Raw genomic sequence first — 24,492 nt, 5'->3', positions numbered from 1 at the left:
TTTCAACAGGCTTGTTGAACTAGGGTTCACAGTTTATCTACTTTACCTACTTAGGTTTCTTATTTATAACAATTATTTGTGCCAGACATGGTATACACTACCTAAAATCATTAATTTCATTCTAAAGTAACTTCCTCTCGGAACAAGAGTAAACAGAATCAAGTTTCTGAAGACCTACAGATTATTTGTGATGTGTGTACTATTATCTCCTTTTCTTACAAATTAGAAAAACAGTACTAGGACAAAAGTTAATCAACTGAAGGAAGTGATATAAGTATCTGAAGAGTTGAGAACCGGTGGGCTGAGGGAGGCCCAACCTCTGTTCCACTTGATTGCCCTTTCACTTTCTCAGGTATAATCCAGAACATGCCTGCTAAACAGTGTTCTCAGGAAGCCCGTTGAAATAACCAAGACCAACGACTACCATTCGAAGGGAATGAAAATTTTAGTCAATAATAAGAAACTTAAAATCTGGGTGTCATCTCACTTTTCCAGGGAGAGTAAAAAGCGACAGCCCCTGCCACAGTGACTACTCAGTCTTCCCGCTTGAACGATTCCAGGTAGATTAATTTCTGAATTATGATTCACCTTCCCTTTCCTGTTTTGATGAAACACGAAGACTGAACCATCCCTGTCATTAAAAAGCTCGAGTTTCCTCCCTGCAAATTCGCGCTAGAACGACAGTCTAATTGGCTGACGCGCAGGTGGGATTTCCTGTCGCCATTTTAAGGAGACACGTCCCCTCCGCAAGAAGTGCCCAGTCAGTTAAAAGGGGCTGTGCCTGAAACAAAGAGAAAGCAGAAGAAAGGGGAACGATCTCGGTCGCCCCTGCCCCGCTCCCACTGCCCCCAACCCACCCCCGAATTTGGCGCTCAGAGGCGCCGGGCGGGTCTTCGGAATTGCTTGGGGTCCAGGGGCTCCGCCAGACCCTACTCTGGCCTCTGCGCCTAGGCAGGTGCGCGCTCCCAGCCAAGCAAATCCTTTGGTGCGCTTCACACCCAGTCCCCAAAACACAGCTGCACAGCGTAGACTTCATGGAGGGCAGTCGAGGTCTACGGGTGCAGGATCCGGAAGGGGGAAGGAGCCTCTCGCTGCGGACTAGGGACAAAGGATTTCCAAAGATTCTGCGCGCCCAGCTCCCCCAACCACTTCGGTCTCCTTCCCGCCAACCCGGGCCGTCTATCGGTCATCCTTGGAACCAACACACGGCTCCATCCCTGCCCGGAGCTCCGGGCGCTGCCAACGGCTTTCCGGGCAGCCTTCCCGCCAGTCACTCCCGCGGCCATCCTCAGGCTGCGTCCTTCCCACAATGCAACTCCCCTCGCTCCTTAGGCCCTGGCTGGATTCTGTCGTACCCCAAAATGTAGCCCTCCGCCCCAAGCGCCCAGCCCTCCTTTTCTCCGCCGATGCCCAGTTGGCCACTTCACTTCCAGCCCCAAGGGTTCCCATTCTCCAACCACTACTGCAACCGAGTTTTGAGCACGCTGCCGGGCCCCAGGAGGGCGCGGGCAGGGGCGCGGGCAGGTGCCCTGGCAGCGCGGAGCCGCCACTCTTCTAGCCTTCGTCAGTGAGCCCCTCACTCGCACCCTCCCTCACCCCTTCCCCCGATGCTCAGTCGCAGCCAGCCTCGGTCGCTGCATCGTCAGAGCTGCGAGAGGAAGGCAGAAAGGCGCGGCCGCCAGCAATGACACCATGTGACAAGCACCGCTTAGTGACACGCAGCTTTGGTTAAACAGCGGGCGCGCAGAAGGGGAGGAGACGGTGGAGGAATGGCCTGACTTTCCCAGTTAAAACATCATAAGCCCTGAATGCAGAAGGACGACGCGCCTCCCAGTAGGAAATGACTAAGGCTCCGGACCCTGAACGCCAGAGCGTGTCGATGTGAGTGAGAGGCTGGCGATAAGGCTGTGGGTGACGGTTGGTGGTAGGGGGAGATTCTGATGCAATCAGCCAAAAGGAAGAGAGCCAAAAGAACGCGGCCTGGGGCAGCCACGCCATTGCGCCTGAAGGTCGCCGGGAACCTCCGCCCTTCACCTTCCTCGGAAATCTGCCACGCCAAGCTTCCCAGCCCAACCCTCGCTGATTTAGTACCACCTTTTTTCCTGGCCCAGGGAGCCAGACCTTGACACAAAGGACATCAAACAGCTGTTGGGAATATCCGGAAGGGCGGACACTTTGACGTCGCCTTTTGCCACCTTTCCCTTTATTTCCCGAGGTAAGGTGATTATTTTCACTCCCGGGAGGGCTGGGGAGCGGCGGTGGGGAGCGAAGGGATGTTTTAGCCGCGAGAGGAGGCAGTAACGCAGAATTCCCCCAAGCTGGGAAGAGGGAGAGCGCGGCTGCGCCTGATGCCTTCGGATTTTGCTTTTCGGAAAGGAAAAGTCCCGGTTCCCTGTTCTCCCCCGAAGTGCGGCAATGCGAGGAAGCGCAAGGGTCCCGGGTTTCACCTTTGAATGGGCCGTGGCTTACTTTTTTGATCGGTTTCTATGGTGGCAGAGTGTGGCACTAGGTCTGGTTACATTTCATTAGGGTCAGTGACCACGCAGGTCTGGAAGGAGAGAGCAGGCGATGTGAGGGCGCGACGGAGTACCCGAGAAGTGTATGCATCCCCTTTTGGGGGTTATTTCCCGAGTCCGTAGGGCCCAGAGAAGAGCTAGTGCTGTCCCCAAGGGTGCAGCGTGCGGCTGACTGGGTCTGGGTACTGGCCGCTGGTTTGGGAGCCCAGCCGCGGAGCAGAGTAAACAGGAGCACGTTGGTCGCCCCTCCTTCGCGCTTTGCGGGTCTCTAATGAGGACGAGTAGGAAGATGCGGGGGAAACTATCAAAAGGATGCTGGCAGTGACTCACTGTCTTTTCCCGCCTTGAAGAGGTTCTTTCCAAAATGGAGAGGGGGCAAAAGAGGTAGTTCTTTTCCGAGACCCGGATCCGCTGGAGCCAGCGAACAAAAGGCCACCGCTTGAGCCGGGCCCGCGCGGAATGCATGCCCCTCCAGGCTCACCTCCTCCCCCACCCGGGTCACCTTTCTCGGGTCCCTAAACGTTGCCACAAAAGGCCGTTAAACTCTCAGGCTTCGCGTCAGATGGAAAAGGCGCCTTCGATCTTGTGTGCGCCCCGCCCTTGTCTCCCCCAAATAATCCGTTTCCCTGGGCGCCGGGGCCATTAGCACCTACTGGGACCCCGCAGGCTACCGCGCTGCCTGGGCACCGCTTCGCTGCCGAATCTCCCGGCCCTGGGTTTCTTCTGAACTGTAGCCACAGAAAGCACAAGTGCATATGGCGGCAAAAGAAATTTCGCGGTAACCGCGTCACGCCGTTCCCAGTGCCTTTCACAGGCTGCCTTCGGCTGGGGAAGGTGGTGCTAACAATTCGAGTCCTTTGTGTCTCGCTCTGCGGCGCGGATCTGGAGTTTTTACAAGCCTGTTTCTTCGGTGGAAACCTAACTGCCCCCGGATAGCGTACTTTCTCAGACGAATCTACGGTGATGTGCGTAGTAAGAGTGGAAAAGACCGGCCGCTGGGAAACTGTATTCATTTGCATTTGCAGGGGGTTTTGACATCTCTGTAATGGGTTTTTACATTTTTTAATGTAAGGGGAGGGGGGCATTAAGTGTAGGGTTTGCAGAATGCGGGGCCTAGCGAGGCTGTAATTTGTCACCTTGATAGAAGAAACTGTGCAGCAACTCGTGCTTTTTCTGACGTCAGAAGGACAACGGAAATAAAACCTGAGCCCGGCAGCTGGCTGGCCTCATTGTCAAATATCTCACACCGGGTGGGTACTCCCATAATCTATGCAAGACAATCAAGTGCAGACACTGATCTGGTGTGGGCCCCCTGGATTTTGTTTCAACCCCTGCCTCAAAATGACTTTGCTCTTAAGAGTCACTTAAGTTCTCAGTATGTTGTTGTAAGCTACTGGAAACCCGCCTAGTTTGGTTTGAGGTCTTAATCTTGATGAGGTTTTCTCATCTCCCCTCACCCTCAGGTACTGTATGCAATATATTATGCATATATGTTTTCTCCCGAGGGCTCACTATGTGGCTGGTAGCATCTAACAAGAAATTTCTGCTTCTGTGAAGCTTCCATACTCATGGAGGAAATGGACTATATGTATAGATACATGTTGGATATTTAAGGCAATGAAGAAACAGGTCTTGAGATAGAGTGACTCTCTAGGAGGGCCCAGGTATATGGGGAGGTGACATTTGTCCTGAGACCAGAATGAGAAAGGATCAGCTGATTGAATTATTAGGGAAAGGAACAGCCAAAGGAACAGCAAGTACTTCCTTATTACACTCTGCTTTGACTGTATTGTAATTCTGCAGATGAGATCAATAAATGTTTTTTATTCTTTAAACATATTGTGTTGCATGTATACATGCACACCTGTCCTATTCTCTTCCTCCCTCTGGGTGATGCTGGAGGGCAAAAACCTATCTTGCTCTTTGTTCACCTAATGTCTAGCACACAGTAGTTGCTTAATAAATACTGGTTGGATTAAGACCTTGGTCAGGCCATCTTATCCACCTCTTTATGATATTGTTAATCATCCCTTCCTTTCCATATCCCATTATCTGTTCCCTACTCCTAAGTTTCAAACATTGGGGGGTTTTTGTTTGTTTTCTGTACTGTTTTTCTTTCTTTTTCTTTTTCTTCTCTGTCTCTTAACACAGTCCTGGGAATTGAACCCAGGGACACTCTACCACTGCATCCCCAGCCTTTTTTTTTTTTTTTTTTTTTAAGACAAGGTCACGCCAAATTTCTGGGACTGCTCCAACTTGCAATCTTCCTGCTTCAACCTCCTGAGTGGCTGGGATTACAGGTGTATGCCACTGCATGTTGTTTTACTTTGCTTTTTTCCCTTCACCAACCCTCCCTACTGTTGAGCTGTGGCTAAGCCCTAGCAAATGCCTCTCAAACCTGTCCTCTTGTCTCCATTCTCACTGCCCAAGTGTAGGTCCCTGTCATCTGACCCAGACACAGCAATTCAAGTAGATTTTGGACTGTAAGAATCACAAAACAGAACGGAGGTGCCTTGAAGAATCCAGTGGTGGAGGGAGTAAGATGCAAGCTTTAGGCATGGTTTGGAGAAGCAGCCAACAAGGGAGGTGGAAGAACTTTCCAGTGGAACTCCTCCATGCTAAACTGCTCCTATAATTCAATCTGGATGCTCCTATGAGATTTGTATTTCTAAAACTCAGTTTATGTTCTTTTAAAGAACTTGCTTCTAAAAACCTCCAGTGGCCTACAAATAAAATCTAAATTCCTTCTGGAGGTAGGCAAGACCCTTATGATCTGACTTCTCCCCTTTCCCTTTCTTCCCCTGGGGTTCCCTTTCCCCAGGTTCAGTTTCACACTACACTCTTCCTGTCACTTTTCTGCCTCAGTAGCTATGTGGATTCCAGACTGGAATGCCCACTGAAGTCATCATTTGGGCAGTCTAGCCAGATGCCATTCTTCCACCTTTTGGAAGAAGTGTTTGTTGATAACCTCATTGACCTTTTCCTTAAGGATGTGTTGGTCCTTTACTATTTGCATTACTGTCACCCCAGGTGGTGCATTACGGTCACACTAGGTCTCAACTTACTAGCCCCAGGACCTTAGCATCTCAAAGTTTCAGTGTTTTTCAGTTGTCAAATTGGAATGATGATGATGGTGGTAGTGGTCATACCCATCTTACTGAGTTATCCTGAGGATTTAATTAAGATAATAGATGTGATATGTTTGGCATGGTGTTGCCACTTTATTTATATTAAATTAAAAAGGACTTCAATTTCGTAATCTTTCAGGGGGAAAGTTGATCAGTGAAGTTCCCCTTATCTTTACTATTCTGACTGTTTAATCTTTTAAAAATACTTATCTGAAAATAATATCCTAATGGAAACTATCTGAAGATTTTCAGTCTCTGGGAGAGTGTGTACCTGTGACAGGTGGGGTGGGAATGGAGGAAGTATGTGCATAGAAGTAAGCACATTCCAAACTGCGTGGTGGACTTCAGAAAAAGACGTCTTGGTACAACGACCCTAACTTGAGTCTTTAAAACCATTATTACACTTATTTCTGAAATTTGATCTCATACTCATTGGCTTTCTAGGGTTAATTTGTGTTTCAGGATTAGTTACCAATGGTAGGGGAGCTCAAAGACTCGGAAGGCAGAGTGGCAACGTGGTTTAGGGGAACTAGCACTGGGCTTGCAGTCAAGAGACTGTGTCCAGTGAGGTTACAGTGTGTCTTTGCCTATAACTAGCTGTGCAGCCTTGGGCAATTCATTCAACATTTTTATACCTTACCTTCTCATCTGCCCAGAGGTAAGAACAGTATCTGAGCTGCCTACCTCACAGAACTGTGAAGATGTAATGAGATCTGAGCTGAGAAAAATTCTTGAAAAAGTTAAAAGAACTATTCAAGGTGATAGTCATCTGGAGGTCAAGGACACTGCTAATCTGCAGGTTTGGGGAAGAGTTTTAGATATTAGTGATCCTCAGGCCTGGCTCCACTTCAGACTCACCTGGGGTCTTGTAAAAACCTAACCAATGCCCAGACTCCATCTCCAGAAATTCAAATTTCACATGGAGTAAAGCCCAAACACAAGTTAAAACAGAAGAAAAGGAAGGAAGGAAGGAAGGAAGGAAGGAATGAAGGAAGGAAGGAAGGAAGGAACCACTGATATGCAGTGGTTTGTATTTAAAACAAACAAAACAAAATCAGAAATTCAATGAGGACCTCCGATGGGTTGCTTGATGAAGTCTTAGTAATGTGAAATTATGAGCTTGACTAACTTTTCCCCTTGATTTCACCAAGCCACCCAGTTGTTGACCTCATGGAGCCACAGCCTCAGGTTACAATTTATAACCTGAATTTTCCCAGGCGTAGCCTGTCCAGTAATACAGCCAGGGCACATGAAGATTTAATGTGTGGATCTCAGTTTCCATCTCTTAGGCATGATGAAGAGGATTGGAAAAGAAGGAGACAATGGAAAGGAGAAGGAAAGGAATAGGCTGTGGCCAGGCTACAGAAGGAAGAGGCTCTGGGTGGAAGAGAAAGGGCAGAGGGGAGAAAAGGTGGAGTTCAATTTACTGAACTGATGTTTGTTTAGGTTGCAAACTGGTGGTTTAGGACCAAATTAAGCCTGTGGACATATTTTGTGTGACCTACACTTTTTTTTTTTTTTAATTGGAGTTAGTTGCCAACATTGAAAAAATCAGAATTTTACTTAATACCTGAATTTCTGGCACTTTTTGAAAAAAGAAAATTAAAAGATCTGGCTCTTTGTTACTGCTAGTTGTGGGGAAAGAGATGGGACATGTGTTCTTCAGTTCTTATGTTCAGTTAGCTTTACTCATTTATCTTGCCTGCCCAGGCACTGGCTAAATTTGTTTTTAACTTTTAATATAAATCTGTAGGCTGTTCTTTTGTTTGTTTTGTTTTGTTTGTTTGTTTGGTTTTGGTACTGGGGATTGAACCCAGAGACACTTAGCCACTGAGCCACTTTCCCAGCCCTTTTTATTTATTTATTTTTTTAATTTTGAGGCAGGGTCTTGATAAATTGTTTAGGGCCTAAGTTTCTGTGACTGACTTTGAACTCAGTATCCTCCTGCCTTAGTCTCCTGAGTCGCTTAGATTACAAGCATGTGCTGCCATATCTGGTTTACATCTGTAGATCTTAAGACTGGCTGCACATTTGGATCCCCTAGAAGGCATTTAAAATACCCATGTTTGGATCTCATCCTAAACTCATTAAGTCAGAAACCGTGGGTATTTGGTGCCCCCTAATCACTATAATATATATATTTTTTCTAACTCCCAGGTGATTCCTACATTGCTTCAGAACTGAGGACTACTTATCTCCTAAGTCAGCCATTCAAAAGATGTATCCACAGGTTCATCCTCTTATTTTTAAAAGTGAACCATTCAGGAAGAGTCTATATAATCAGAGAACTTTAGAACTGGGGGAGATTTTTGAGACAGCATCATCAGTTAATCCAACTTTCCAGAGACCTAGAGAGAAGAAAGAATTATTCAAACACTTCCATCACTTGGTTTTGAATTATAAAGTGTCTTTTGTTACTTTTTTCTCTTTTCAAATACAGGTATATTTTTAAAGGTTTCTTTTTAGAAATGATTCTCCTTATATATATCACTTCATAGTACTTTGAATTTCTCAATCTTTCTATTTTTCCTAGACTATTGTGTTAGGAGTTAAGTGTCATAGCTTAGCGAGGGCTTAAAAACTAACCATCAAAACTCCTATTCATTGTTTTTAGTTCAAGAGCAGTCTTGATCAGAAGTATCATCAGGATCAAAACACATAGATACAAAAAAATTTTTTCTCAAAGGCTAAAATATTCCAAGTTATTTTCTACTCCATAAGTTTTTAGTAATTATTTAAATCCATTTTCAGTTAATGAGAAAGGCTTTTAATTTTGTTAGTACACAGACTAATATGCTCACTGTTTAAATGAAGCTTCAAATGTTATTGATTTTTTAATGTAATATATGGTCTGTTTTCCTACATTCAAAGTCACGGGTTGACTTAGTTTCTGGAGTTTATCATTATTTTCTCTCTTGAAATCAGAGTAGTTCCAAAACATCTCAATATGGATAGGTTAATTCCTGACATCATAGGATGGTCATATTCATAACAGATATTTAAGAGATCCTTTGGGAACCTGAACAGAAAAGGAATTATGGAGCAGTAAGAGCAGGTGTTGGGACACCGGACAAGATGGACACCATTGGCAGTCTGTTCCAGGAAGTTAGTGGCCCCTCTCCAGGCCCCTTGCAGAAATGGTCAGTGCTCACTCCCAGTGAACTTCCTTTAACATCTGGTTACTCACCTCAGCACTGCCACTGACATTTTGGGCCAGATGACTCTTCGTTATGGATATTTAGCAGCATTCCTGAATTCCTTCTATTGGATGCCTACAGCAGCCCCTCACTTGTGACACCTAAACAGGCCTCTAGACATTGCCAAATATCTGCCAGTGGGCAAAGTTGTCCTCGGTTGAGAACCCCAGCTTTAGCACAACTCTCTCTGGACTCAGAAATCATGCCAACAATTCCTAAACATTCCAGGTACAGTGGCCTGGATGTTATTGAAGTAGACTTTACATTTATAAAGTACTTTACAGTTTTAAGTCTATTTTCACCTTAAACCCACATACATGCCCAGACCAAATATAAAGGAAATTAAGGACAGACTTATCGAAAATGATGAGGTGGGGCTATCCATGTTGTTCTCATTTTTGTTTTGTTTTCCTGCAGAAATTGTGTTTGTGAGAATTGCTGAATATATTGTCTGCAGGCAGATGATCATAACTTTCTTTTAAAATTTAATCCTTCATGTCTATTATTGCCTTGTGCTGGGGATCCATGAGAACTGTGGTCCTTGTTCCCAAGGAGTTGAAATGGTAAATAAAACAATTATTAAAATATATGGCAACCCTTGCTGTAAGCCAGTGTGTAATGTACACAGCAGTGTTGTAAGGTTTCCTAAGTAAATAATGAACCATGGATTGGTTTTTGGTGAAAAAAATGATGGAGCAGTAAGAGTAAACAGAAGGACTTGACTGGACATTGTTAGACAAAGCAAACAAGCTAGGCTTTGAAAGAAATGTCATTGTTTAGTCAGCACAGGCTTGATGGGAAGGTGGGGAGATGTGTTCAGGACCAGGAGGATGGTGCGAGGAAAGCAGAAAGGTGCATGGGAGCAGATTCATTGCAGGAATGCAAGGTTCTAACAGGATGTAGTGGGAAGGAAAGTGGAAGAAAGAGTTATGAGCAGTTTGGGCTTTGAATTCTAGGTTCCTGCAATGAGACTTCATGCTGCAAATGTGTGGAACAGTGAAGTATGGCAAGTTGGGAAGGAAAATGTGCAAGACACTCATTTTCAGGAAGACTCATCTTCTATAGATGGGAAAGGGCACAGGATCGGGAGGTGGAATGGAGGAGAGAGACAGGGCCAAGGAAAGGGAGGAAGAGATGGGGGAAGGATGAAGGAAAGTTGGCAGGACTTGGTGACTGATAAGATAGGAGGTTGTATTAAAGTGTTAGCCAGGTTTCAAGTCTGGGTGACAAGATGTACATTATCTTAAACAGAAATAGAAAAGCATGTGAGGCATGTGAGGTCAGGAGGTGTGTTCACTTTTTTGCATGTAGGCTTCAGCAAGCAGCTGGAGAAGGTAAAGAATTTATGGAAATTTTTTCTGAGCAGGAAGAAATCTGAGAGATCATCTCTCTCTCCTGCCCTCTCATGTTACAGATGAAAACAAGCACATGACATGTTAAGTGGCATGATCCTTCTCAAGGAGTATTTAAGAGGGAGATCCTATATCATAAGGCAAAGGAATCCTAGTTGTATAAAATGGAAAAAAATATCTGAAGATGCCCTTGTGGGATCCTGAAGTTCTAAAAAGGAAAGAGTTTGGAATGTGAAGCAGGAAGAGAGGAGGGTCAAAGAACTACCCCTACTCTAAGAGTGGGAGGAGGAAGGGAGTTGACAGAGGAGGCTAAGATGTAGCCAGGAAGGATGCAGTGAGGAGCAGGTTGGGAGAGGTCAGGATTCAAAGAGAGTGAGGACTGAGAGAAGCCACTTGCCTAGATCAGATCACAAGACTAGGGAACATAGTCACAAAAGCAAGTACTGCCCAGGTTCTAAATCATGGAATCTCTGTGTTTGTACGAGAGGGGTCATACTTTGTCTCCATTTTACAGTTGAGGAATCTGAGGCAAAGAGAAGTTAACCTACTTGCTCAAACTCACACAGATCCTCAATGGTGGCGCCAGAGTATACCAGTCAAGCATGAGTTCAGGGGACCAATGAAAAGCAGAGCAAGGAGTTCAGAGGCTGTTGGCAGTAAAGAGGGGGGTGTAGTTCAAGGTTCTGGACAAGGTTACTTTGCAGATAAGAGCTCTGAGAATGAAGGACAGAGACCAGGGAAGCCAGAGAGAGCCAGCACTGCTCAAGCCTAGAGCCTTAGGCAAGAAGAGATAAAACACTTCTGAGATCACTGGCACCCCTAAAGGCCATTTTTATTATTCCTTACCTCCCAAGTTTTCAAAGATTTTGACTAACAACTTTAAACTTTTAATTGAGGTACAGATTATACACAGTGCAATGTCCAGATCTCAAGTATAACATTTAGTAAGTTTTGATCATAAACTTTAATATGTTATTTTACTTCCCATTTATATTACCTAAAATATGTGAAATTGCCAATGAGAACCTAGGATTATCACATCAGGCCAATATAATCTAGCTAAAAGTAAGAAAACCTGGCATGGCAGTTGGCCTGTTTATCCTGTCTGAGGCTTTTTGAAATATAGATCCATATTAGCACATAAGTCTATCTCCATGTCATTATCATCTAAGTGCAGACATCTAAGGAACATGTATGAACAAGCTCAGTCAGTTATGGGAAGAGATGGCCAGGAAGAAGAGGGCCATTTTGGACTTTATGCTTAAGACTCTTTCTCCTTTTTGTTTTTTAATTGTATATATTTCAGATAAACCACATAATATTTCCTTCCTTCCTTCCTTCCTTCCTTCCTTCCTTCCTTCCTTCCTTCCTTTCTTTCTTTCTTTCTTTTTTTTTTTGTGACAAAAAGACCTAAAATCTACTTTTAACAAAAATCCCCAATATAATACAATATAACTTTCATTCTCGTGTTGTACATTAGGTCTCTAGACTTATTCTTCTTACCTATCTGCAACTTTATATCCTTAGGCCTACATCATTTTCTCATTCCCCATCCCCTCCTGTATCCATTGTTTAATTCTCTGGTATGTGTACTCAGCCTTTTTTTTTTTTTTTTTTTTTTTTAACCTTCCACATGTAAGATCATGCAGTATTTTTCTTTCTGTCCTTGGCTTATTTCACTTAGCATAATGTACTCCAGGTTAATCCATTTGTGGCAAATTGTAGGGTCTCTTTCTTAAGACTGGAACATTCTTGTGTGTGTGTGTGTGTGTGTGTGTGTGTGTGTGTCACAGTTTCTTTATCCATTCATCCATCAGTGAACACTGGGTTTTTTCCATATCTTCCCTCTTGTGAGTAATGCTGTAATGAACATGTGAGTGCAGATATCTTTAAGTGGTGGTGATTTCATTTCCTTTGGGTACATGCCCAGTAAAAGGATTGCTGGTTCATACGGTAGTTTTATTTTTAATTTCTTTAGGAACCTCAATTTATGTTTCCACCAACAATATGCACAGATTTCCTTTTTTCCACACCTTGCCCATACTGATTATCTCTCAAGTTTTTGATGATAGCCTCCTAACAGGTAGGAAGTAATAGCTCCTTGTGGTTTTGATTTGCATTTCCCTGATTAGTGACTGCTGAGTACTTTTCATACACCCTGGGTCATTCATATGTCTTCTCTGGAGAAGTGTCTATTAACACTTTCTCAAAACCATTGGCCAAGCTATCAAAGTTGATTCTTGGGAGTTGAGCCAGGAGAGGTATGCTGGTATTTGTTCTTCATAAAAAACAATAATGACTCATAAAATAGATTAAAATTTAGTCTATATAGTTAGATATGTAGTGATATTAAGGAATTATTATTATTTTTTAGGGTTTTTTTTTTTTTTTTTTTTGATACCAGGGATTGAACCCAGGGGCATTTTACCACTGAGTCACATCTCAACCCTTTTTAAATATTTTATTTAGAAACTGAGTTGCTTGGGGCCTCGCTAGGTTGATGAGGCTGACTGAACTCTCAATCCTCCTGCCTCAGCCTCCCAAGCCACTGGGCTTACAGGCATGTGCCACTGCACCCAGCTTGTTATTTTTAGGTTTGATAGTAATATGGTGGTATTGTTGAAAAAGACAAACTTACCTTTTAAAGATAAATGCTGAAAAATTCCAGGTGATGGTGGATGGGGATAAAAATGCAGCAAGACTGCAATTGGTAAATGGTAGTTCATTATACTGTTCTACTTTTATATATATTTAAAATTTTCCATATACATCTTAAAAGAGGGTTTGGGAGTGTAGTTCAGGGGTAAAGTATGTGCTTAGTATAAGACCCTGGGTTCCGATCCCCAGCACCAAAAAAATAAGTAAGTAAATAAATAAATAAATAGAAGGATAAAATTAAGAATATCTGTCAGGGTTTAGTTGCATTTAGCTGAGATTTTTCTATGATGAACCAAAGGGATTTAGTACAGGGAATTAAGAACCTATAAAATTGCAGGTAGAGGAGGCTCTAGGCTGGGTCTAGGAATAATTACCATAACTGCACCATTCAGCTGGCTGGCTAAGGTGAACTGCTAATTGTGCCTGCATCAGGAAGTCAGAAAACCAGGAAGCCACTCTTGCCACCGCAGGCTCCAAGAACACATTCACTGCAGCCAGATCTGACAATCAGGAATCGCAGCCCAAGCTGTTGGCTCCAGTGCCACCTGCAATACCTGCTAGAGTTGTGCCAGAGAAATGGATGCCTTCACCCACCACCACCACCACCACTCTGATGGCGAGATCTAATCATGGCTAGAACCCTGGCTGTAAGGGAGTGAAGGAAATGGAGTTTACAACTTCCTATATGTTGCAGAACTGAACTAGAAAGAGGTGGAAACAACTGAGTTGTCCATCCCACCACACAGTATTAGCATTTAGTATATTAGTCCTGTTTCCAGTGTAAGTAATGTCTTCACCCCCAGTCTAATCTTAACTGTCTTTACACACAGTTCAAGTCCCATCTTTTTAGAAAGACTTTTCCAGACCCTATTTGTTTTTCCTCCTTTTCTACCTTCCTGGCTGTTTTCCTTCCTTCATGCACCCGTGCATATGTGTAAGTGTGTGTGTGTGTGTGTGTGTGTGTGTGTGTGTGTGTGTGTATGTCTCTGAAACCTTTCTGCACATAGTCTTTGTTCTGCCGTGTAGTTTGATCTCTGTCATGCAAAATGTTTTGTGGCAGACTGTCCTTTTATATGGGATGGCCTGCTTGCTTAAACAGGCTTTAAGTGACTTAAAGCAAGACAAGTTTGTTTTTGTTCTCTCCTTTGATACATAATATCTTGCAGAGTAAAGAGTAAATTTATGTGTTTTACATTAGTGCCGTTGCAAAGTGTACCAGTAACTGTACCCAGGATAATAATGCTTACCTTAAGTACCTTACAAGATTGTGGTAAGGATCAGAAGTGTTCTGTGCTGAGTGAATTGTACTTTGTAACCTATTATAAATGTTGAGACATAGTAATTATGGTTAGGTTGACCTCAAGATCTTTAGATGATGACCCCAGCATGTCTTTTAATTAATTGTATAGTTTGATGATTGTTTCTTATCTTTCAGTGAAAATGTAATTCTTTGTTTCTTAAATTGACCAGCGCTTCCTGCCTCTGTGGGTTGAAAACGTCTCGTCTCAGTTCAGGCCCCATCTCCACCTGTCAATCTTCTCTCGCTGGTCTGTCCAGCGATGGTGGATCAGATGTCCATTTCTAGCACAGTCAAGCAGTTAACCAGGCATATGCAGTAATAGGGTAGACTTGGTTTACTGACAGAACTCAGGATAGAAAATGATACCTTGTTAAGTGAAAAAAATACATACATATTTTAAAAGCTTAATGATTGGCATGATTTCCATCTTTGTTAATATGTTCATATTTTTTATTTATACTCATTCTTTCATTTAACAGATACTTACTGAGTGTCTCCAGTGTGCCAGGCAGCATATCTATGTGCATAGAGGAACCCTGGAAGTCCATACAGCAGTACAAATATAGTGGTCATCTCTGCTTGCTGAGATAACAGGTGACTTTTTTTCTTTTTACTTGTGTTATTCCATTTGCAAAACCATTATTTACAAAGACCCATTTATTTATTAATAAAGAACTAATATTTTTAAAAAATAACAATCCAAAATCCCTATGTTAAATTTAAAAGGTGGAGGGAGGGAGGTGCAGGGGCATATGCCTGTAATTCCAACTCCTTGGGAGGCTGAGGCAGGAGGATCACGAGTTCAAAGCCAGCCTCAACAACTAAGTCAGGCCTTAAGCAACTTAGCAAGATCCCATCCCAAAATAAAAAATAAAAAAGTGTTGGGGATGTGACTCAGTGGTTAAATACCCCAGGGTTCAATCCCTGATGCCAAAAAACATTAACAAATAAAAATAAATAAATAAAAGGTGGGGTGTTGTAGAGATGGAGAAAGAGAAGGAGAAAAAAGGGGGGAAGTAGAGGAGGGAAGGAAATGTATCAAAATCTAACTGACCCATTTTTAGTGGGGAGGATTTTTTTTTTTTAATGATATTTTTCTAAAGAGTCTTCAGTGAGCCTGTATTACTCTGAGTTAGAAAACATTTTTTTCAATGCTCGGTCCAAAGTAACTTTTCCACAAAGCTTCTCCAGTGCCCTGAATATGACACTTTCCAAATTTTTTGAACCATTGCATCACTTAGCATGCAATAAATACATGATACATTGAATGGATGGTGTTTCCCAAGTGCAGCCTCAGACTTGGTGATAGGTGTCACTAACTTTGTTTTTCTCTTCATTTTCTAGTTTTCATTTTCCAGAACAAGTTAGATCATACAGGTTATTTTATAGCAATAAAAATATATTCCATATGATTAGCCTGTACTGACATTTTTCTAATATTGACCTGATTTTATTGGCTATGTTTTTTGTCTTTTGACCATTTCTTTAAATAATTAATTAGATGTGTGTTGTTTATATACTACACACACACACACACACATATTTGATATGAAAGTTTAAATTCAAAGCTGGGCACAGTGGCACATACTTGTAATCTCAGTTATTCAGGAGCCTAACGCAGGAGTATCACAAGTTCACGGCCAACTCTGGTAATTCAGTGAGACCCTGTCTCAAAATAAAACACAAAGGGACCAGAATGTATCTCAGTGGTGTAGTGCCCCTGGGTTCAACCCCCAGTACTGGGAAGGAAGAAAAAGAAAGCTTAAATTCAAACAGTAGGCTGCAAATCTATTATTAATCAACCTCTCTTCACCTCAGAAAATCCTTGTCTTGTGCCCTACTTCCTTCCAGATTGTAGAGGGAGGAAAGACTCCTTAACCCAGATCTTCTCCAACCTGCATTAGCTTTCTGTCAGACCTGTAGCATCACTTCAGTGACCTTTGAGGTAGTCATGCAAGCAGAGTCTGTGTAGAAATGACCTGGGCTAGCCTTTCAGGACAGCTTTCATCAAGGGGGCCAAGAGGTGAGAGTGGGGTTTAAAGAATTTCAGCTTTTGCTGACTGAAGTCTGTGAGAACCACTGCTGCTTGTGAAGGCACTAGAGCTGGGCTAGTATGGTCGCCATATCAGTCATCCTCAGGCCAGGGGCAGCAGGGCTCAGATTTCTCTGTCCTGACTTCCTGACTCCCAGGAGAGGCCCGCCCTGCAGAAGGTAGAGTTTCCTGCAACCTGAGGTATTAGAAAGTATGTTGTGGATGTTTAAAGGACCCTGAAACCAGGGAAGTCATTCTAGATATGAGACTGTGTAAAGGAAAAGGAATATATGGCACCTGGATATAGAAAGAGAAGAAGGAAATGTCTGAAAAGTATCATCCTAGGTTACTTTCTATGGGTCCTTAAAATATTATCAATGAGTAAAATGCTTGCTGGGATATACTAGGATGCCTGCATGGGCATGATAAAGTTCTGACTCTTAACTAAGTTAGAGTCATCTTATGGAATTCAGGATCAGACAAAATACTTTGTTGTTTGAGGGTGTTTGCCATTGGAAGTATATATGTAAAAAAATTCATGCTGACATTCTGCCTCATTCCATGGTCCCCATCATCTCATGAGGATCCCAGTGAGGCTCCCTTGCATATATTGGCATTCACCTCTCTGGCCACCTTCTTTTTGAGTTGTGGTACAGTGCTCCCCAAACTCTTTCTTCCTCTCCTTGATATTCCATTGGTGACCTCTCAGAGATTTAAGACACAATCATCCATGTAGGAGAAAATGTGAGTTCTGATAGTCTTTCATTTCTGATGAGGAAATAGAGTAGCAGGTGGACTAACCAAAATCCCCTGAGTATGAGTTTTTAATTCCTTAATTCCCTGACATTGGAGAGATTTCGTTGAAGAGATTGATTTAATCTCTTGCAGTTGAGGGATAAACTATTTGCTAAATTTCAAAACAATATCTGTCTTTTGCTTGGTTGGCCACCAGGTTGGGTTGTCGATCTCTGGTGATGCCACTTACTGAGGATTTGCATTTTTATTAAACTGGAACCGCTACATCAAGAGTGCTCTGTGCCTGTGCAGCCTGTACCCCAGCTATATTGTGTGCCCTGTGATCTGTCACATTAAAATAACTGAATCGGTTTCATTTTAAACACATGGTTTCATAAGAGTATCTATATTGCCTGGAGCTGACATGGCATTCCTGTAAAGGTGAACATAAAGATTATGGAATATGACTTACTTTACAGTCAAAAATGAAGGGAAATTTATGAAAGGCATAAACCTTAGAGGTAGGCTTCTATGATTTGATGTACAAAGATTTACCTTAATGCATTCTACTAGCAAAATATAAAAGTTGCATTATTAGTAAATTAACTGTTTACTTGTAACAGTTCAATTTTAATCAGTGGTGTTTTTCACATGATTAAATATGTTTAATTTTGCTGTATTTTAGGGGTACCACACCTATATTTGCTGCTATCTGCTTCTAAATACACTCAAAACGAGACATTTGGACCAATTATTTTGACTACAAATAACTTCTAAACATGATGCATTTCAAAAGTGGACTCGAATTAACTGAGTTGCAAAACATGACAGTGCCCGAGGATGATAACATTAGCAATGATTCCAATGATTTCACCGAAGTAGAAAATGGTCAAATAAATAGGTGAGTATTTTTCCACTAATATTTTCGATCCAATGAAAGAAATGGCTCTAAAAATTATTCTGGTTTTGTTATTGTTTGAATTATTCATTACTAAAGTTATGCTCCATTTGAAGATGAAATTTGAATTTCTGATGTGACATCTGTTGGGCATAGTCTGCAATAGCAGATGAAGCAAATAGGAAAGTAATTTATTCATCTTTTCAAATCTTTCAATTGAGTCTAATAAAAATGTATAAATACATTGGACCCCAACCAACCCAAACTTTCAAAAGCTCTGTGCTTATGAATTAGACAGACTATTGGAATTTCACTTCATCCCATATCTGAGTGTGTACTACATTCATTGGTACACATTTTAAACAAGAAATGGTCAATACAGGGCTGTCTAGATCTATGTCTCTCTGCTCTACCCTCTGCCTCTGATTGCACTTGGGTGTTGGTTGAAAAGCTAGGCTTTAACGGTTCCATGCCATTTTTGTGCCCTGTACTCCTGGAGTCTTCTGTATGCACTGCTGACCTCCACTTAACAGTGACAAGTGGGACATTTTGGTTTTATAACAAAGCTTCATTCTCATAGCAGGGTAGCCTTGAGGGCCTTAAAGCGAGAGTCATTTATAACATTCTGTTTAGAATCTGAACTTGATTTTTTTAAGTTTTACTTACTCAAACGGTTATATTTTTTAGGTGATTTCCACTTGCAGTAGGTGGAAAAAACACCCATCCTCATCCCAGACTTGGGCCCCTTGCCCAGATGAGCTCACTTCCCCATAGACTATGACTAGGCCTGTGAGCTGGTTCAGAGGGAGTTGTGGAGTGTTGACCACTTGTTTTATGGAATTTGGTTCCACTGTTTCCAGAGCATTCTGATGCATTCCCTTTCTTTCCCCTCCTTCACTGACATGTTCACAAATCTTATTTAATTTCTGGCTCTAAGATAACTAAATTGAAAACAATATGCTAATATGAAGCTAATAAATGTAAACAAACATAAACGAACAAACAAAAAAAATCCCTGCCAATTTTAAGGCCCCCATTGGGTGACCTGGCCTATTGCTGTCATATTCTAGTAATACATGGTTTCTGCAAAAGCTGCACCTGAATACCTTTCACTCCTCTTGTAGCTTTCTCGAATTTGTGGGAAGAAGGTAGGCCCGATTATATGAACCTAAGAAAACCACCCCTCCCCAAATAGTGAACTTCCAGGGAATAGTGCCTCTTTTTAAGAAGCTAGAGAAAATGTTGAAAACAATGCTGAACTCAGATTACCTGACATCTAGCTAATGACTGTGACTGCAAACTCCCTACCAAGATACAATAAGAATTATTTTTAAAGTTTAGTTAAAAATTGAGTAGAGCTGTGTGTGGTGGCACACACCTGTAATCCCAGTGGTTTGGGAGACTGAGGCAAGAGGGTGGCAAGTTCAAGACCAGCCTTAGCAACTTAGAGAGGCCCTGAGCAAGTTAGTGAGACCTGTCTCAAAATAAAAAAATAAAACAGGGTTGGACATGTGACTCAGTGGTCAAGCACCCTGGGGTTCAATCCCTGGTACCAAAATAATAATAATAATAATAATAATAATAATAATAATAATAATATTAATAATAATAATGTAGAAGCCCAGTGGGGTGGCACACACCTGTAATCCCCACGACTCAGGAGGCTGAGGCAGGAGGATCACAAATTCAAAGCCAGTCTGGGCAACTTAGATCCTGTCTGAGGATAAAGGCCAGGATGTAGAGCAAAGTTAGAGTGTTTGTCTGGCATACACAAGGCCCTGGGTTTGATTCCCCAGTACTGAAAAAAAAAAAATGAAAAACAGAGGAAAGCCATTTGAACATTAAAATACCTAAACTTATGCCAGTTCAATGTTTTTTTTTTTTTTTTTTTATTTCATGCTCTAATTTTGGGGTTATAATCCTTGAAATCTCTACCTGTAATAACACATCTTTCAAAATGTCTACTAGACCAGTGCCGTAGACAGTTCGATGTGCACCTAAAACATTTAGAAACCTCGTTAAAGTGCAGACTCTGATTCAGTAGGACTTGTTTGCGACCTGAGATCACGATTTGTGGTGAGCTCCCAGGTGATTCTCATATTGCTGGCCTAAGGACTCTACTTTTGAGTGGCAATCTTTAGGTTCCCTCGAGATGTGATCCTTTTGAGAGGGAACTGTCCTAGTCATCTTTCCTTCCTTGTACTGATCATTATACTAGGCACAGGGTGGACATTCCAAATAATTACTTGTTAAATTGGGCAGTAGGGAGGGGGACGTTGAAGTAGATGATTGTGGATTTAGACCTGTATGGAATCCTGGCTCTATCATAGATCTATGTGATTTTATGCTCTGAGCTCAGACCTATCCCTGTAAGACAGGAATAATGGGATTGTTGGGGAATGTATAATGCAGTTCTATTTTAGGTGAAGAACTTAGGCTCTGTAATCAACCTGCTTAGGTTCGAATTCTGGCACAACAGTTTTAGTAATTAGCAATGTAACTTCGGTCAAGTTATTTAATTTCTCTAAAATAGCATGAAAACAGTACCAACCACATGTAATTAATGAAAATAGATGAGAAAATCCACCTAAAGTACTTGGCACTGTGTCTGGCAATAGTAAGCCTCTTAGTTATGAGAAAAGTCTGTATCAATAAAACTGCAACCCTCTTTCTTTGGCAAGGACTCCTTTCTTCTCCACCCCAAAGAGCAACAATATTGCTTTAGGTTATGGATGACTGCTGGTTGTTGCTCTTAAATTTGTTGAAATATTTGTAGATTATCCTAAGTGTATCCAGAAAAATCTTCACATATTTCCATACTTATCTGCTAGTGTTCTCATTTCTGTGTATCGTCATTGTTGTTTTGAATCAGGTGTTATTTAACAAAGTCTTTCATTTAGATTTGTTCTTAAAAGAACTTGAGGTAACTCTTGTTATCACACCCTGAATCAATCTTTTTTTGGTTCTTATATATATTTTGGAGTTCATGTAATAATTCCCCCCCCAATTACTGGAGAGGACCCTTGCAAGTTATCTCTTCTTTTCTTCTAAGATATTTTGTATACTTAAAGAAATAAGATTCCATAACATCTTTCCATATTCAGTTTTCATGTCAGAAAATTCTTCCCTTGCTTCTATCCTTCCTGTTACAATCAAGGTCACTTTTCGCCCATGTTTAGTGGGGTTTATTCACCAACCAAGGCTTAACTGCCTCTCAGTCTTCTCTTTGAATGCCTTTGCTGTTTGGTTAATTCTTTCTTTTCATTTTTCTGATCCCATTTTCCTTGCTTGAGGAAAGGTCATTTAAGCTCAGCCACTCAACTCTGTTTTGTGTTATGAATCTTCAAATGAAGCACTATAATCTAGTAAGAACCTGAGTGATGGAGATTAAAACAGGAAGATTATCTTTTCATTGTACAACCCATCCTTAACTGGATTGTTGTGGTTGATTTATTTTTAGTTTTAAGTAAGTGCTTTTATGTTGCTTGCTTCTCTTCTCACTACCTGCATCCTTCTAAAGTTTTTTTTTTTCTTTTAGGAGTCACCAAGTTACCCATTGTAGGGTTTTGTTTTGTTTTTTCACAGAGCAATTGACTACCTAATGGTCGATCAAATTCTTTATGAGAACAGAGTGACCCAGTGCAAACTCTTTTTTAACAATACTTTCATCATCCTAAGATCACATGTCAAAGACACCTTCTCCTGTGGCCCATTTTATGATAATAAAAAGAAATTTTAAGTAAATTTCATTGTGAGGTCAGTGCTTTTTAACAAGCAATTGTGTTTTTAAAATGGTAAGATAACAGAAACTTGTGATAAGCTGCTTGACCTAGTTATTTTGAATGGAATTTTCCATTACAAAAAAGCTTGGTTTTATCCATTTTTTTTTTTTTAAGTTTATAGGAACACAAAGCAAAGGTTTAAAAGCTTTAAATCTTTCTAAAATTCCAGCTACTTGGGGGCCTGAGGCAGGAGAATCACAAGTTCAAGACCAGCCTGGGCAACTTAGCAAGACTATATTCCAAAGTAAAATTGAAAAAAGGCAGGGATATAACATGCACAGAGGCCCTGGGTTCGATCCCCGGTACAATTATAAAAAACTAAAAAGTTGAAACACCACAAAAAGAATAAGGCATTCTTATTTAGCTATATTTTCCTACAGCCTAAGCTATCCCCTAATTCCTAAGTAGAAGGTGCACACTCAGTTTTGGAGCATTCCTGGGAATTGCTAATGTGTGGGTAGATTACATACCAGAAGGAGCTGTAAGGCACAGGGTGCACTATGCAACCACTGTGGATTCAGGATGAATAAAGCAGTAGGTAGATTGGAGTCAGAAAACTCAGTTCAAACCAGAGTGTAGAGAGAATTGTGATAGCTAAAGGTTTTGACTTATAGGAAGGGATTGACTGGAAGGACTGAGGGCCTCTCTGGGGAGAGAGATTCCTACTGCTGCCTTTTTTCTCAATCCTCTGTCCTGGGAATGCCCTGTCTTGTCCCAGCTCTCCACCCACTCTTGCACAGATACTCTCAGATTGCAGGGAAAGCTAAGATCTGAACACTGAGGCAAAATCAAATTAAGCAGCACTTGAAATAGCATGGTGAGGAATTTGACACTTATTCAGTGGGGAAGCCAGTGGAGATTTTTGGGAAAAACTTTTAAGTCTTACTGCAGAAGGTGAACCAAAGGAAGCAGAGTTGAGGAGGCACTCAGCAAACAACAGGCTTTAACGTACTTCTGAATGGTTGCACCTTAGAACAGCTCTGTAAATCAGTATCATGAAGCTCCTTCTGCAGTTCTACAGGAAGTAGCTGGCTGCCAGGCAGGGACCTCAGACTTCATCTCCTCTAGTTGTACAATGTTTGACCCTGTTGAATTCCCTCTCCCCCATGTCAGGGAGCCCACATTCCTTTCTTCTCTGCCCACCAGTCCTCTGCCACCAACTCCGAGAAGTGTTTGCCAGGCCTGGTACTGAGATCTGCCACAGTGGTCCATTGATTGGCTTATTTGGAAAAAAAAAAAAAAAAAAAAATGCTCTGGCTTTTACCTTCATTTGAAATTCTCAATGGAAATTCAATGGAAATTCTCTTTGGAAAATAAGTTCCCTCCACAAGAAAGGCAAATGGGGAACTTTGTGAGTAAAGATTTGGTAGACTTGAGTTCTGGTCATTCAGATTAGCCTGATTACATACAGTCTTTATTGAACAACATGACTTAAATATGAGTCAGTTTCGTTTTGGAAAGTCCAGAACCCACACTTCTTTGGGCTGCTTGTGTGGAAGGGAAGGCTGCTTGTCCCTGCCCCGCTGCAGCCAGATCTGTAAATCTCAATTCTTGTGAAAAGATTTAGAATGTTAAGGGCAAAGGAAGGGACAAACCAGTCCTTAGCAGCAATGCTACACAGCTAACGGAGTTGATCTTCAATGATTCTGCATTCATAATGTCATTGTCTTGCTGAAAACAAGCAATCCTATTTCTCAGGTTTATGCCTTTAAGTTTCCTTTGGCTAACCCCACTCAATAGTGGCTTTTCCTTATCTGGATTCCTTATCTTCATTTTGCCCAATCCAACGTTCCTATAAAGGTGTTAGCTGCTATGGTCTTATTTCAACCAGAGCTTGAACTCCTGTGTCTGGAGACCAGATTTTCACTGTGGTCTTCACAGTGACTGGCTGGGTTTGCAGATTGTACAGTTCATACCACACAATGGCTTCAAGTGAGTTTGTAGTATATATTTTTCTAGTCTTTGGTTTATTCTGGCAAAATAATACAAATTTGGAGAAGTAATGCCAGGGAGAACCAGATCCCTTGGATTAAAGATGAGGAGGTAGATAAATAGAATCAACATCAATGTAGCATATGGTTCATTTTTTTAAAATGCTTTATAGTGAAATATAACATGACTCAAAAAGTGTATGGAAATATAATACACGGTTTAAAAATACATGCTTCTTTCAGTTTAGGTGGTTTAAAACCTATTAATGAACAATTCACTGTGATCAGTTCTAGACATGACCAGATAATGGAATTTCCACACCTAGAAGAGCCAAAAAGCAGCCTTAACATGTCTTGAGAAGACATGAAATAGTTTGCCTCCTTTGACAAAATCATTTTTTTTACTAGAGAATTTTTAAAAATTAGCAATTTAGGCCATCAAGTTTTGATGTTAACCCTGAATGTATAGACTGTACTGGATGGTTCTTTGAGCATTTTAAATTCTTACTACTATATATGTGTATGTATTTTACTCACAGCCACCTTGGGCCCCTGCCCCGCTGTGGAGGGGGGTGACTACCACCTGTTGCCCTCACTCTGGGCCAGGTGCTGGACCCATGTTTATACATGCACTCTCATTTAATTCTCCCAATAGCACTGTGAGGCAGGGTCATCATGTTATTCTCGTTTCACAGATGAGCAAATTAGGGTAGCATGCCCAGACCCCCAAACCTGGTAAGGATTTGAACTCAAGTTCTGAATTCCACATGCTTTCTCAAAGCCCTAGTTTTACTTCTAAGAGGGGACCATGCAGCCTCCCTTCCCTGCCTTAATTTTTTGAATGCTATAGGCATTAGATTATACAGTGTCTGCATCACTTATTACATAGCTCCAGATCACCCCCATCGCGTCCTCCCGTGACTTGCATATGGCAGGTTCTAAAGGAAAGTTTGATGGTGAAAC

General features: G+C 41.7%; 1 protein-coding gene across 2 annotated transcripts in view; it reads left to right on the top strand.

Moving 5' to 3' along the window:
• Nucleotides 1-1,644: 1,644 nt before the first annotated feature.
• Nucleotides 1,645-24,492, top strand: part of Slc38a1 (solute carrier family 38 member 1) — a 62,787-nt gene continuing 39,939 nt past the window's right edge. The window contains exons 1-3 of one of the 2 annotated variants that reach the window (XM_047548537.1): nucleotides 1,645-2,215; nucleotides 14,631-14,745; nucleotides 17,604-17,819. In XM_047548537.1, coding sequence (XP_047404493.1) covers nucleotides 17,698-17,819 — 122 coding nt within the window. In that variant the 5' untranslated portion in view covers nucleotides 1,645-2,215; nucleotides 14,631-14,745; nucleotides 17,604-17,697. Of the gene's footprint in view, nucleotides 2,216-3,345; nucleotides 3,767-14,630; nucleotides 14,746-17,603; nucleotides 17,820-24,492 lie in introns of those variants that run through there. The other variant, XM_047548538.1, reaches the window with a different exon arrangement.

Source organism: Sciurus carolinensis, chromosome 4 (genome assembly GCF_902686445.1).
Source record: "Sciurus carolinensis chromosome 4, mSciCar1.2, whole genome shotgun sequence".
NCBI classification, from domain to species: Eukaryota; Metazoa; Chordata; class Mammalia; order Rodentia; family Sciuridae; genus Sciurus; species Sciurus carolinensis.
Note: the sequence above shows the minus strand (reverse complement) of the source record. Positions and strands in the feature narration are given on the sequence as shown.